This window comes from Rhinoraja longicauda, chromosome 6 (genome assembly GCF_053455715.1).
Source record: "Rhinoraja longicauda isolate Sanriku21f chromosome 6, sRhiLon1.1, whole genome shotgun sequence".
NCBI classification, from domain to species: domain Eukaryota; kingdom Metazoa; phylum Chordata; class Chondrichthyes; order Rajiformes; family Arhynchobatidae; genus Rhinoraja; species Rhinoraja longicauda.
In genome coordinates, this window is record NC_135958.1 from 19,340,829 (window position 1) to 19,357,308 (window position 16,480).

Here is a 16,480-nt window from a genome sequence, read left to right on the forward strand (position 1 = left end):
AGACTGAGAAGTGTGGGAACAAAGAGGAATGAGCCTGAAGGCCCAGCTAAAATATTTGAAGATAGTCGTTCTTTTGTATAAGAGTGCCATACCTGTACTGCCAATGCAAGTGAAACTCTATATTGGGCCTTTGCACTTTTTGAACTTCCAGCGCTTCCATTCCTGTGGTATGGGTGGTTCATGAAGAATGTATTGAATACTGTAGCCTATTTATATGCTAAATATCAAGACTCCAGGAGCCACAGTTTGGGGGTGGATGGGTGGATAAAGGAGGCAAAGCCAACAACCAACTTTCAAAGCTAATGTTAAGTGCTAATTATGAATGGTATTGCATGGTTTGTAAATATCCTTTGATGCTAATGACCAGAGATTATGTTCATTCTTATCAATGGTTCAAGTATTCCCAGCCTAATTGCATCCATGAAATGTGCACATGGTGACAGGGAGATAAGGGCGAAAAAATGGAGCATGGCATAACACAATGCTTACTGTTTATGTAATTTTTTTCTTTTTGGTGAATAAATTGATTCATACTATTCCAAAACAAGTCATGCTATCTGTTGAAAATTTTCTGAACCTCATTTTTGGCCTATTCCTAGATGCCTTATTTCCAACAGAAAATTTTAAATCTCATTTTTTAACTGAATTATATTGTTCTCCCTTGCACTTTTGTCCGGTGTCAAGCTCCCCAGATAATGTCAACAGTCGAGCAACATGCAATATTTGTCAACAGCACCCTCATTGATCTTGGAGAATGACACTATTAGCCCAGAAACAATGTGATTTAAAGGGCAAACATCAGTATTCTGCAGATAGACGTAGATTAAGAACGAGAGCAAGTACATCATAAACACTGGCACGATTTATTTAGGCTGAACGGGCTTCTTCCATGCAGCACAACTTGTGTAAGGCTCTGTCATTTGTGCCCTATGTTTCTATTTAGTTGCAAATGCACTTTTAGGTAAACTGCAATGCACCAAGCTGTCAACTGAACTCAAGTGCAGTCAGCTGGAATCACAGAGCTTCAGACCTGAAATCAATGGATGGAAAATTGCAGACATGATGTGCATGATTGCTGCCAACCCTGCCTGCTTTATGTGATTCCCTGTTGGCAAGTGCCTGCAAAATCCCCTCCTAGTTGTCTGCTTATCAAATCAGATCAGTTTAATATCCACCGGTCTGAATTGAGTTTGTGCATGCCAGCACAAGACTGTATGTATACTGTAATGAACAAGCAGATTCCTCAGTTGATCCTCTGTCATGCAATGTTGCAAAGGACAGAGTACAATAAAGATAAAGCCACACAGAGCACACTCAGACTTGCAGGAGCTGCAGGAAAACTGTTGACAGAAATCAAAAATGTAATAACTCATTCAAGTGAGATTCTCCAAACAAATTGAAATCTGCACCAAGTGAAACATCTGTGTTAAAAGAGAGTATACTGTTAACCATTGGATGGAGAACTATGCAAACCTCACCAGTTAATTACTTTGGTAACCAAATCATTTCATATGTCTGTGTTTTTACATTTGTACCATAATTAATTAACTATCAAAATGTTATATAAATAAGTACATAGATGTCTATCGAAGCAAACAATTTTACCAGTTTCCATTACCATACTAGATGTAAATAAAGATTGAAATCTTCACGTAAACTTATAACTACCAATTGTTACAATATATTTATTTAACAACTCATTGTTATCTATCTGTTCTGTCTGCCAAATCTTTTATAGCGTGAAAATCGTTGGGATTTGATGCATTGGGTTGATCAAGAGAGGATGTGAAATGTTGTGCTTTACTGGATACCCATACAATAATAATTAATTGAAAAAACAGCTAATTTATTGAATTAGTGTAAATGGGAGTAAACAAGTTTGTCCATAATCATTATTTCGGTGTACCTGGGAAAGGGAAGTCCATCATATTTCTTTCCAATACAAATTTATGTGAAAGAATTTGTTTCAGTGAAATCCATTCCTGTCAGTAATGACAGGTAGAAAATTAGTTTATTACAATTCTGTGTCATATTATCTATAAGCAGGTATGATGCAGAAATCCGATACAATGAATAATAGAGTGAGAAAGATGAATCCTCCTCCGTTGGCTGGTAGAACGTGCTAGAACAGTAGTATAGATCATAGAGCTATGGCTTTACATCTCCTGCAACCCAGATTCAATTCTGACCACCAGGGCTGTATCAGCAAAGTTTTTTTGTTATCCTCCCTGGCCGTGTAGAGTTTTCCCTCAAAAAGCTCAGGTTTCCTCCCACATTTAAATTAATCGAAAGAAAGAAAATGCTGGAGTAAACTCAACGAGTTAGGCAGCATCCCTGGAGAACATGGTTAGATGACGTTTTGGGTTGGGACCCTTCATCGGAATAATTGTAAGTGCAATGGCAAGATAAATCATTGCAGGTAATAGGTCAATCAGGTGAAACAGGGTTTTTGATAGGCAGGTGGTTGGACAATGGTCAGAGATGAACACACACAAGGTGTAAGACAAAAGAATTAGAAAGTTTGAAATGTGAAGCTAGAGGATTAATGAGATGCAAATAGTTTAGGAATGCAGGGGAGAGGAGAGGCATGATTTGAAAGAAAGGAGGGTTATGGGAGAAAAGTGTTTTGTAGATGTTACATAAAGTTGGAGAATTCAGTGTTCATACGGTTGGGTTGTCAGCTACTCAAGCGGAATATGAGGTGCTGTTCCACCATTTTGCGTGTGGCCTCACTCTGGCAATGGAGGCCCAGGACATAAAGGTCACTTTATGTCCTGGGCCTCCATTTTACCACCAGGTGGCAAAGGCCATCTGATGCCAATAAACAGGACACATCAAGCAGAAAAATTCTGAGCTTTAATTCCCACTGAACTCATGTCTTGATTCTACTCTGTCCCTTCTCGACCAGTCTTCTGACCTACATCTGACAAATTATGGAGCTCTCCTACACGCTGCCGCGGCGCACGCCGGGAGCTTTCCTACTGCCTATGGTGCACATACTGCAAATAGTATGTCCTATATATATCCTATTAAATGTTTCTTTAATTAATGAAACAGATGTGTTAAAAGATTGAATGGTGAGAAGAAAATTGTTCTATTTAGTAATCAAAAAGAAAAATACTGTAAATTTGAAATAATAACAAAATATTGGAAATATTTGGCAGGTCAGAGCACATCAGTGGAAAGAAAATCAGTTATTGATTTTCATCAGGAAGATCGATCACCTTATATAATTTTCACTTTTGTGCCAATGTTTATACATTTTTTCCTGGTTTGCTCACAGCACTATCCTGGGGAATAATCAATTCCTGCAGAGACCAAGTAAATTCTGTCTTCTCGATTGTCCTATTCTGGATTATTGATGTTGAAGCAGGTGCTCAATTGTGTCTCATGAAATAAATGACCCAATCCGTTTGTAAGCAGACTAAAGACAGCAGCCCCATGAGGAAAAGGGGGTTCGTTCAGCTCCAATCTTCAGTACATAGAGGCTCAAAATGGGGATGACGACAGTTTAGAACATACATAGGAAGGAAATTTTCCCCACAATATTGGATACATAATAGAAATCTTTAGCTTTTGCTGGTGGTTCTCAAAACATTGCAGAACATTGATGAACTAAAACCACAAAAAGTACCATGAATGGAGCCAGTGCATCCCACATTTAAATATTATCACCATTCAATAACTACGTGTTTCTCATAAGAATCAGGAAATTGATTAAATTTTTAGCAGTCCTCATTATTCATAAAAGAAACAGTTAGCAACATGTTTAAACAAAAGGTAATGCTCTTCTTTGTCTCTGTTTACTTCTGTTGTCAAGGAAACATGGGTAATTGTCATGGTGATTTCATGTTTCCTTCAACCTATACTGCTCCTATTCTCATATTTTAATACCTTCGGGATTCAGTGAGACATTCAAAGTAAAGGGTCCGTCGTGATTTACCAAAATTCGTGCAATCACTAGTTACGCAGGGAAGAAATCAAGGTGAAATTAATGGCAAGTACCTCAGTTAGAGATACAAGCTGCATCAAATCAAACTGCAGGACTGGATTTACTGGTGTGGAATAAATATCAGAAGTGATTTTAGGCTGAAATTTATCCTCGTGGATAAATAACAGAGGCTTGAAATAAATTTCAGATTGCAATCTAATGCTGGGATTCTGATAGAACATACACTGTATACTGATACGTTACTCAGAGCAAATAAAATTAATGTTTGAAAGATGGCCCAAAGAAATATGATACCTCTAGGCTGGTAGCAAATGAAGACAGTCAAATTATTTCTTTGTAGAATGATAGGTGCTCAAGAGCGAGTTAAAGCCTTGTGTGTGCTTGTATGACTGTTTAGGGGAGGTTCCTACAGTCAGAAAGAATGACTGCTTTGTTTTGGAATAAGAGCAGAGAGCTTAAATCTCCATCCAGTCCCAGGTGAGAATATTTCTCTGCATCTTGGGTATGAGATTAAGGTCTGATTTCTGCTGAGGGTGCTTAGTGGAATATTAACCAAGAAACATCCTTTTCTCAGAGCTTGCTTTTAATCAGTAGTGTCTCGATCTGAAACATCACCCATTCCTTTATTCCAGAGATGCCGTCTGTCCCGCTGACTTACTCCAGCATTTTGTCTATCTTCAGTATAATCACTGCATCTTCTTGTGCTTAGAACAGTGAACTGCACACATACCAGGAGCTCTGCTTGAGAGGTGCAACTTCAATGTTACATTGGTATTACCTTTGCAAGTCAGGAGTGACTGCAAGTAATTCCTAAACTCAATCCAAAAGTAAACAGTAGTAAAAAGATTCAGTGATGTATAATGTCAACTTCACTCTGTGTAAATCGAGCTCCCTTGGCTTATTTTCAGTTTTGAGATCAGTATGATGCTTATTTTTAGTAAGCTCAACATGCCCGTCTGTTACAGAATGAACCAAGCTCCAACTGTTGGCTATGAAGCAGACGTGGGTAGCCGCACAACTCATCATTTCATGTACCCAGAAAGTGCAAAAAATCTCCCAGCAAACGTCAGCTTTGTTCTGGTTCCTTTTAAGACATTGGATCTCCTTTGGATTACCAGCGCTTTGTCAACGGGCGAGATCAGGTTGTAAGTATAACACTCAGGTTTCAGATTTGTTTTCCATAGTACGTATTTGTATATGTTGTCACTAACCAACCATAATAGCTACCAACGTTGTAGAGAAATAGAGAAACATTGAAAATAGAAGTATGAGTAGGCCATTTAGCTTTTAAGGCCATTCATCATCCACTTCAGTAATCTGTTCTTGCCTTCTTCCTATAATCCCATGATCCCTTTGGATGATAAAACCCATCTACCTCCTTGAATGTATTTAATAAATCAGTCTCCACTGCCTTCTGTAGTGGAAAATTCCACAGGTTCACCACCCTCTGAGAGGAGAGATTTCTCGTGATTTTGGTTCTAATCGGCTCACTCTGTATTCTGAGACCTATTTCTGGGCTCTCTAGCCATTGTGAACATCCTCCCTGTATAGACTATTAGAATATTATAGATCTCTGAGATTCTCCTCTCATTCTTCTGTAAACTTAGGTCTAATTGACCTAAAGCTCTCCTCATACTTATGTGGAAGAACTTGCTGGCGAACATTCCTTCACTGTAAGGTCAGTTGTTGAGCATTGTACCTGCCTTTGGTTTCTAACCAAGTTCCTCCAGCCCACATCTTATAGAGGCAATTAAACGAGTAACTTTGTATAAGAAGGAGCTTCAAGACATATTTGCATAAAATTTTCCAATGATTGTGGCAAATTAATAGAGTAGGTTTGTCAGTGGATACTTTGAATGGTGGAAAGGAAGAATTAAGAAATAGGTGATTTGCTGCACACTACACCTTTCAGCCCTGTTGTCATTCACATCTAAAATCGTGTAAAGCTAAACTCATATAATGCATCAATCAAACCAATACATTCTAATATATGTAATGAGATTTCTGTCAAACATTAAATTGATACTGAGCCACAAAGAATTGTTTTAGTTGAATGGTTTTAATGAGGACATGATCTGTTGTTTTTGAGAAAGTGTGATTTAATAGATTGATAACTACAGAAATGTCAGAATGAATAGTGGAGCATAGACTTCTGTACAGATTTCCATTGCCTGGATACATTACTTGCAATTGCTTCAACAACAGGTTTGGACAAGAAACACAGCACTTGTAGTAAGAAAACAGTGTTCATTATGGGCTCATAGGGACAATTAAAAGACTAATGTTTGCTTTATCCATTTGAAATTTGATGCATGAGTGAGATAGAGTGAACATAGCTCCGAGCCACTGATCCATGCAGAATTGCATCAATCAGGAGCCACTAGTGCAAGATAATGAAGTCTATAACATGAGTTTAAGTGCTCGTACTTTCATGATCTTTTCTTTTATATCCACTATACTCATAATTGATAGATTTTGCAGTTGAAAGGTTTTCTTAATCGCTGTGAAACTGGGTCTGCGGCAGATGAGTGAACCAACACACAATGAGAGCCTGTCACCTCATCCTCCTACTGCTTCTCCATCATAGGCAGTTCCTTAGAATTGGGGATAACTTACCACCAGGGCCGTTTTTACAGCATTATGGGCCCCCGGGCAAAGCAGTGTACTGGGGCCCCTACCGTTACTCTCCCCCACCCCCCTTTCCCTACCAGCCCCCCCCTGTCGTGCCGGCGAAAAGCACTTACCGAAAAGCACTTAGCGATGGACTTAGGGTGCTACATTGTTGCGAAAAGCACTTACAGATCGCTGTGAGAAGCACTTAGTGACCGAAAATGTTGCGAAAAAAGCACTTATTGAACCTACATTTTTAAAGTAGTATTTATTTATTGCAAGTCACTTAACATACACAGATCAGCATGGGGCCCCTATGCTCGTGGGCCCCCGGGCAAGTGCCCATCAGGCCCATGCGTTAAGACGGCCCTGCTTACCACCACTCCTGTTTTGTGTATTACATAGAAACATAGACAATAGGTGCAGGAGGAGGCCATTCGGCTCTTCGAGCCAGCACCACCATTCAATGTGATCATGGCTGATCATCCACAATCAGTACCCCATTCCTGCCTTCTCCCCATATCCCTTGATTCCACTAGCCCTATGAGCTCTACCTAATTCTGTTTTGAATGCATCCAGTGAATCGGCCTCCACTGCCTTCTGAGGTAGAGAATTCCACAAATTCACAACTCTCTGGGTGAATTTTTTTTTTCTCATTTCACTTCTAAATAGCCTACCCCTTGTTCTTAAACTATGGCCCCTGGTTCTGGACTCTCCCAACATCGGGAACATTTTTTCCTGCGTCTAGCTTGTCAAATCCCTTAATAATTGTATATGTTTCTATAAGATCCCCTCTCATCCTTCTAAATTCCAGTGTATACAAGCCCAGTCATTCCATTATTTTATCATATGACAGTCCCGCCATCCCGGGAATTAATCTTGTGAACCTACGCTGCACTCCCTCAATAGCAAGAATGTTCTTCCTCAAATTTGGAGACCAAAACTGCACACAATCCTCCAGGTATGGTCTCACCGGGGTCCTGCACAACTGCAGAAGGACATCTTTGCTCCTATACTCAAATCCTCTCGTTATGAAGGCCAACATGCCATTAGCTTTCTTCACTGCCTGCTGTACCTGCATTTTTACTTTCAGTGACTGATGTACAAGGACACCCAAGTCTCGTTGCACTTCCCCTTTTCCTAATCTGACACCATTCAGATAATAATCTGTCTTCTTGTTCTTGCCACCAAAGTGGATAACCTCACATTTATCCTGATGAGAACTGCGTAGGAGGTTCAAACTCTCACAGTTGGAGAAAGAAGTGGATAATGAGGCGGGCAGAGAGTAGTTTGTGAAGTGGTCTAATCCTTCCACCACAGGACCTCGGTGCGTTCCTGTTGCATGGCCCCTAGATTAGTCCTCGCTAATCTATTTGCTGCAGAAATATTGTGCCCATGATAGAATTAGTAGGAACTAGACCAAGTGGGTCCAAATCTCATAAGTAGGAATGATCATAATACAGTCCTTGTAGGGATGGATAAGCACTGATTGTTGGCTAGGGACGGTGTGATCCCAGGAGGGATACATTGTTGTGAACGGTGGAACTAGTTAACGGACATTTAGTGGAGAAAGGGGAACATGGGGGGGTGGGGGGGGGGGGGGGAGAGAGAGAGGGGGTGGGGGCGTTTGCAGTTGTATCTATAACTAGAGAATTCAATGTTCACCCAGCTGGGTTGTAAGCTACCCAAGTGAAATAAGAAGTGCTATTCCTCCAATTTGCATATGGCCTCACTCTGGCAATGGAGGAGGCCTAGGATAGAAAGGTCAGTATAGGAATAGGAAGGGGAGTTAAAATAGTTAGCAGCCAAGTGATCCAGTAAGCCTTGGTAGACCGAATGTAAGTGTTCAGCAAAACGTTCGCCGAGTTTACACTTTGTCTCATCAATGTACAGGAGCCCATGTCAGGAACATCCGGATGCAGTAGATGAGGTTAGAGGAGGTGCACGTGAGCCTCTGTCACACCTGGAGGGGGTGTCGGGGGCCCTGGATGGAGTCAAGGATTGCACAAGGACAGGTGTTACATTACCTGTGGTTGCAGAGGAAAGTAGCAACGTGGTCAGAAACCAAGAGTTATAAAAAAGACCTGAATCTATAAACCTATTCTTCATAGATTCAGATTCACCTGTCCATATCTCTTTTATTTTCAGCACTTACGCGCCTGTCAAACAATTTCTACGGGTGGATAAAGACAAGGTGAGTCAGGGTCTGTTGATAGTGTCTTTATTCATATATTGGATGATATGTGAGGTGAAAGCTGGACAGATCTCCTCAAACAGAGGCAGTAATCCTGCTAGAAAGGTAGAGGAAGACACCATCTATTGATGTAGACCCTACACCCTGGAGGACAATTTATACAAGCAAACAGCCTACCAATCTTTGGGGTGTGAAATGCAACCGGAGCACTGTGTGGAAACCCACACAGTCACAGGGAAGACATAGAACCACCACATAGACAGTCCCCTAAGTATAAACTCTGGAAAGATGGAACATTTACGAATAACACAAATACAATGTTTTTATATTTTACTGAAATTACTAACAGAACAAACATGTTGCATATTTATTGTGGAATAGTAGAACAAAGAATAAAACAGATAAAGATTGACCACTTGAGCAAGGCCTTAGTCAACTGCTCTGACCTGAGGTACTGTTCCTGCAGTAAAACTCAAATCCCAGAGAGACATTGAGGATAATAACAAGTGTTTCACCCTTCAGTACTGATGCTGTTTAAAAAACACTGTTTACAGTCTAACTCCTGATCTTTACTCAGGTGCAAATCTACAACCCAGCATTCTTCAAGTATATCCATGACAAGTGGACAGAACATCACGGGAGATATCCGTCCACGGGAATGCTGGTTCTGTTTTTTGCTCTCCATATCTGTGATGCGGTAAGTGCCTCATACCTTGAGCAGAGGGTGTTTTCACCTCCGAGGCTAATTGTAAGGATAAGGGACAAAGTGCCCTCCTTGCCAGTGTTGGAAATCTGGAAGCAGAGGTCAGGTGACCCCAAAGCTTGAAGCTTGTATGAGGAAGAGATAATCAGAGTCTGCATACCTGAGAGAGGATGAAAGCAAATATGGTCATTGCTGAAGCTAATACAAAGCAGAGCATATAAAAAGATGTATCTGAAATCTAAGAGAAAAGCTCGAAGCAGTAACCAGTGTTGAAAAATATAGGAAGGCAAAAATACCTTGAGGAATTAGCGTGTAGAAAGGGATTTCCTGGCAGCTAACATTTTGTTTTTCTGCTACCCTGTTCAAAGAAATCCCAAAAGAATTCTCCCAGATGTTGGAGCCATTTTCAATACCACAGAATCAAGATGCCTAAAATGTCGCACAAAGATACGCCTGCGTGGCTGATTTATAGATGCATGTACTTGCATTAGCACAGAGCAAAGACGGACGTTCACTTAGACTCTCTGTATATGAAACACCTAACCAAGTTATTATAACTTTCATACATATGCATTGACTTATTATTATGAGGGTATGTTTTAAAATGCTGAGATCCATTTCTCCTTTATATTACAAAGAGAAATTTGTTGTAGATTATTGTATTACTCTTGTGCATTGCATGAATGCAGAAAGCTTGGGAGAGCTGCCAGCAGTTATTACCAGTTTTTAAGTTGACACAAGGAACTGTGATGCTGAAATCTTGCTTAGAACACAAAGTAATGAAGTAACAGGTGACCTGACCCAAAGTGTTGCCTATCCATGTACGCCTGACACGCTGAGTAACTCCAACACTTTGCGTTCTACTACCAGTCGTAAAAGCCGCAGCCTTTGGATTCTCAATCTGACGCCCGGACTGGGTATGTGGAGGCTCTGTTAATAATTCTTCCCAGGAAATGCGAGCGGGTTCAAGAAAGCAGAGCCCAGATTATGTGCTCTCCCCCAGGAGGTGTGATGCAGTAAACAGGCTGTGAAAACAAGGAACTGCAGATGTGGTAAATTGGCTTTTGTATTTTGTAGATGGGTCCATTTCCAACATTGACATTTGCTATCACCAATTATAGTACTTCGTATCGATGCACATGCATCTACTGTTGTAGATCCAGAGAGTTTCCATATGTATTTGCATTTGTAGCATGTCCGATTTCAACTGATAGCTGGCACAGGTTAGCAATGCTAAATATGCAAGAATAAAGCAGCAACCCGGCCACCATAAGCCCTCAGCATCTGGATACACACTGCTTGTACATGAAGGCTGCTGGATGTATGTGACAACATTGCCATCAGTGGGAAGTCTGTAGTGTAGTCACAGAGAAGGCTGCTGTTCTTGGTAAAATTGCAGTCATGGTGCCATAGAGCATTCAGCTGAAGTTCACATGAAAGTGCACAATCTTATATTCTTATGTGCTTTGTTAAAAATGAACAGGTTAGATTCTACCTAGTAATACCCCACCAACAATACTATGTAACACATCCATACTTTGTTCTGCTAGATACAGTGCTCTGAATGACACTTCCGTCATTATGTACAGGTCACTGATATCGTTAACATCATGCAGGCCTTTAGAAAATATTGTGATCCAGAAAGAATAAGTTAACATTCACACTTATCCAGAATCAGCATAGCACAGAATCAGACTGTTGTAACTGTAACAACGGGTAAGTGAGCACAGGTTGTGATACTGAACCACGCACCGAGAATGCTCAGTTCCCTGGAATACGAGGTCTCTCATTATCAGAAGAAAGGGACCAGGTAAACTTCTGCAACCTTATTGAACCCCTTTACTTTGTCCCCTCAGGTCAACGTGTATGGATTTGGTGCTGATAACAGAGGAAACTGGCATCACTACTGGGAAAACAACCGGTATGCTGGAGAATTCCGCAAAACTGGGGTTCACCATGCAGATTTTGAAGCAAAAATAATAAATTCATTGGCTCAAATAGGAAAAATCAAAGTTTTCCGAGGAAACTGAAAGGAAACAAATAATTATGCATCTGATCTTCGAAGAAGGGGGCATCAAACGCAATGCTCACCAAATGGATATAAGACAGATTAGCCCATAATTATATATATTGAACATAATTTTCTTTAATCGTGTTTGAAAATTCAGGCAAAACTCTGGAACAAGGAAGATGGAGCAGTTGCTAATTTAATAATACCTTCAAAGGTTCATCGTCAAAAATGGTGCTATTTTGTGGATCATTTTTAAGATGTTATCCTGAAAATCTACAGGACACAAGATAACTCAATGTGCAATTTATTATCAGATCATTCTAGGAGTTGCTAAGAATTTTTTTAATATTTGAGTTGCAAGATCAAGTCAGGCTGATACCAACTAGAACGTGAGCCAAAGGCGAAGAGTGATGCGGGGGAGGGGGTGGCATTTCAAAATGTGCCATATGGAGAATGTCTTGTCTTATTTGTTGAACTCGCTTTCAAGAGGCAAATCGGCAATATTCAAGCTAAAGAAGCTTTGGCATTATCATACTGGGGGGAAAAAACTCAGCCTTTCAGACTCCCTGTGGTTTTGAGAGTGCAACTAGCAGCAAAACCATCTTTCACCTGTCGGCTGCAGTTGGGGTGAAACCATCATGCCACAGCATCAAAGGTCTGGATTATCATGGTTCTCACTAGTCTTGATTGAGTCCGTAATAGAGAAAGATTTGTGCATTGGCAGGATTCCTCCTCGTAGCTGATGGGATTTTTTAGTGAATGGTGGGAGTGTGTGAAACCAAATCTGGTGCACAGGAAGGGTAGGACTTCATTTTAATTTTGTTTCCTCTGATATCCAACTAATCTGATGTTATCTTGGTTGTTTCCTTGTAACCTTTAAGCATGAGAGCAATGAGATGGTCTTATGTTTTTCTTTCTGTAGTCCCGCAGCCCTAATAGTGGGTTTGCACTGTGGATTTACAGTGTATATCCTAAATCCTACCATCACAATGAATCTTATGCCAAGAATTGGGGAGGGAGGCAGGAGCTTAAGCAAAGGTCTCAAGCATTTATGGCTGCTACAAGCTATGAATCGCTAGAAATTCAATGAGTAGCTCAAGAAGCTATTTGAAGAAGGTCGAGTTGGTCATATTATTAGCTCCTTAAACCTTCCGCCCAGAGTGAGTCCCAGAGTAATGTCTTTGTACCAGCGCGCACAGTTGAACTGGAACTAAATGAGGTTTAAAAGCTGAGAATGTCTCCCTGCTCAGCATTGTGGCAACACTGGACTTTGCCCACAGTTGGCCCAAACTCTGCATCTGGAAAACCCCAGCGCAACTTAAATAGGAGAAAATACATAAATGATCGAGTCATTTCTCCTTATCCTTCCCAGCAGCACCTAGTGTAACTGAAGCACCACAGTGAGTAGAGGAGCCATAGGTTCTGTGTGTATTGCTGGAGACAGCATTGGCCCCACGCCAGAATAGGCAGCTACAGTAGACTTGTCTGTCCCTGATGTAAACGTGGCAAGACCAACAGCATCGGCATCAAGGCACGGTAAAAACAGGAGTATATGATATTTGTTTATTAGAAGTTATACATATGAAAGAAATTGTTAGCAATTACATTGAGGTTTTTATATTTGTTTCCCACATTCCTTTCCCATTATAACAAATAAAAAGAAATCCATTCCTCCTCAAACTGTATTTTGAAGGTGGAAATGGCACTCAGAATTGATGTGTCATGGTGTCTTTTGCTTCTCTTGTTACATTTTGTTCCATGTCCAAGAAAGTGCTGTAAGAACCCTGGATCCAAACTATCGCTTGATACTGCGATCAAATGCGGACTGTGCTCAAACTTTGTCCAGAAAATTTGTTCTTTAAACATCAGATTTCAAAAGTAATTGTCTCCATTTACAACAGCTGAATATGTTTTGTGCTCTCACATTTTAATGAGTTAAAGAGATAAGCTGGCTTCAAGGAAGGTTACCTTCTGGATAAATGTTAGTGTTGATCATGGCAGCTGCTGGAAGGAATCACTTCACTTCCACAGCTCATGAGGTGATGCAGCATGGATGTTAGTAACTCATCTGCACTGTTCCATCAGAGGTGGCATCATTCCTTAAGACACGGTAGTAACCAGGGCTGTCATGCTGCAGTTAAATTAAATTGTTATCATGATAGCAATCCTGGCCACAGGCTGAGCTCCAGCAGATGAAGGAGGATTTAAATGTGATTGCCATTGCATGACTCTGCAAAATAGTATGAAAATGAGTTCTGCTCTCCAGGCAACCAATTCACTGAAGCCTGTGGCTGCAGTTACTCACAGCAGGAAGGGTTCAAATCCATAACAATTAAACTTTTAGCAGGATGAAATGCTTATGCCACTCAGCAATGTGTTGTAATTAATATTTTGCAGCAAGGCCCTGGAATTTATCAGGAAGGGTCACTTTACAGCCAACTTTCACTTTTTTATGAGATATTCTTATTTAAAAATAATCACCGAGAATTTCCTGTGAGGGTCCTGTAGATTGGTCTCTGTAATTTGGGCAAGAACCTCTTTTATGCACACTGTGAAGTCACGATGGGGAACAGGATGAGCCAGGAGAAAATCCTTAGCAGATGTTTCTTTTTTATGATGGTCTGGTGATTCAGTAGCTGTGTCACCCCAAGATTGTAACTATATCTGCTTCAATGCTAAATAGGAATGCATCTTTCCAACTGACCCAACCCAGGTTATTGAAATATTCCCTTAACACTCTCTTCCTTCTAACCTCATCAAATTAAAAATATATATTCATGCTCTCCATAGGCCTTCTCCACAGACCTTTTCACTTGGGCGTTTAAGTCTCCAACTTGTCAAGACTGGGGAAAAGACTGGGGAAAAGCAATAAACGATTTGCCTACTTGTGGTACGATTTGGGTTCAAGAACAGAACCGGTCACAAAAGGAGCACACAAAATTTATGTGGGATTTGACAGGATAGATGTGGAGCTGATATTTTATCCTGGTTGAGGTGTCCAGAACTATTGTTCAATCGCAAAATAAGGTGTCATCCATTCAAGACGGAGGTGAGGAGAAATTGCTCCAACCAGGGGGTAATTAATCTTTAGAATTCCCCACGAGGGCTTAGTCACTGAGTAGATGAAAGGTAGAGATCGATGGATAATTAGTAAATTAGTGTAGAAAAGTGGTGCTGAAATATTTGATCAGTCACAATCAGCAAGCACAAGGGGTCGAATGATCTTTCTCTGGTTTTGTTTGTTATATTAAGAATCAGTGAGAAAGGTTGGAAGCAGTTGCCTTCTTTCCCTGAGTCCCAAAAGTAAAGTTATTTGCTCTCAATACACACAAAGCTCCAAGGATAAAATGTTTCCCCTCCAACCATTGTCCTCAACAAGAGAAGCTCCTTGGCCACTGTCCAGACTGCGAGAGTAAAAGAGCACCCACTGTGGCTCAGGTGGCAGTTGCTCAGCTTCTGAGTCAGTAGGTTGTTCATTGAATCGTAACAAAACATACAGCATGGAAACAGGCCCTTCTGCCCAACTCGCCTGTTTGATGCTGAGCTAAGCTAATCCCATTTGCTTGCGTTTGCCCTATATTCCTCTCAACTTTCCTATCCATGTACTTGCCAAATGTCCTTTAAACACTGTAATTGTACCTACTTCTACCATCTCATTTGGCGGCTCGTTCCATACACCCATAAGTAGAACATTTTGCCCCGAGATCTCCTATAACTCTTTCCCCTCTCATCTTAAACCCATGTCCAGCACTTTATTTTTTGCTTAAACCAATGTCGTCTAGGTTTAGACTCACTTACTCAGGGAAAATGACTATCTACCCTATTGATCCCCCTCATAATTTTACAAACCTCTATAAGGACACCAGTCAATCATTTTTGATGCTGGAAAATTTCTATTACTCAAGCAAAATCAAAAAGATATTCAATCTTGCATTACACATAACTTTCCCTGGCTCCTGCTTGATATTGAACTTAGACCATCTGGTAGCTCTTGGGCTACCTTTGACCCTGAGGTGAGCTTCAGAATCCACTTAACCAAGAGTGCTTATTTCACTTCAAGAACTGCCAGATTCTGCCCCTCCCTGCTGCTGAAATCATTCCCCTTGCCTTCTCTCCCTTCAGCCCTCACAATCCCAGTGTTCCTTGGCCAGCTTCGCTCACTCCACCCTCTGTGATTCTCAGGTCATCCCCTTCACTCGCCCTGCCTGCTGACTGGCTGAGGTTGAACTGCAACTTAACTGTAAAGTTTTCATCGTGGCTCCTATATATCCCTATATTCTCTGCAGATCTTACAACCCTATGAGATATCTGCACTCCTACTTACTGGCCTATTTATCATCCTTGAACTACTGCATCTGGCTGATTCTAAATATCTTAAGTTCATTCCCTGATCCTCTCCATACCTCTATCCCCCTTCTACCTCCGCACCTCTTCCTCAATTAAAGAGTTCCTTGAATCACCACCTCTTTAATCCAATCTGCTCTGGTGTCTTAAGGTCTCAGTATCTAATTCCATGTGGTTACCTTTGTGTAAAGGTTTGGTTATGATACATAAATTACCCAAAATGGCGGCGCTGCCCTAGCAGCTGCGGCTTACCTGCGGTCCGTTTGTCTTTGTGTTTTGTTGTTTTTTTGTCTTAATTGTAGATGTGATGTCGTGTTTTTGTGGTTGTGTACTATGTGTGTGTGTGTGGGGGGGGGAGGAGGGGAACTGTAAAATTGTAAATTTGTCCCTTCCGAACGGAGACCCGACCTTTGTTTTCTGGGTCGGGTCTCCGTTCCTGCTGCGGCCTACCACCGGCCAAACTCCTGGAGCTGGTGGTCTCCAGGGCTCCGGTTCGCAGAGCCCACGGACCGGACTCACCATCAGCGGAGCCGGCCTCCCTCGGAGGCTGCGGTAGTGGCTGCGACTCGCCTTAGGCTCGGGCCGCGTGGATGCCGACATCAGGAGCTCCGGCAGCGTGTTCGCCCGCCCCGGATCGCGGGGCTTGGGTCGGCCCGCTGCGGACAT

The 16,480-nt window shown here is 41.3% G+C and overlaps 1 protein-coding gene across 2 annotated transcripts in view; it reads left to right on the forward strand.

Annotated features, from left to right (window-relative positions):
• The window catches only part of st3gal2 (ST3 beta-galactoside alpha-2,3-sialyltransferase 2), a 140,231-nt gene extending 124,081 nt beyond the window's left edge, over positions 1–16,150 (forward strand). For both annotated transcript variants that reach the window (XM_078400622.1, XM_078400623.1), the window contains exons 5-8: positions 4,918–5,097; positions 8,711–8,756; positions 9,334–9,453; positions 11,316–16,150. In XM_078400622.1, coding sequence (XP_078256748.1) covers positions 4,918–5,097; positions 8,711–8,756; positions 9,334–9,453; positions 11,316–11,489 — 520 coding nt within the window. In that variant the 3' untranslated portion in view covers positions 11,490–16,150. The remainder of the gene's footprint in view (positions 1–4,917; positions 5,098–8,710; positions 8,757–9,333; positions 9,454–11,315) is intronic.
• Positions 16,151–16,480: the final 330 nt, after the last annotated feature.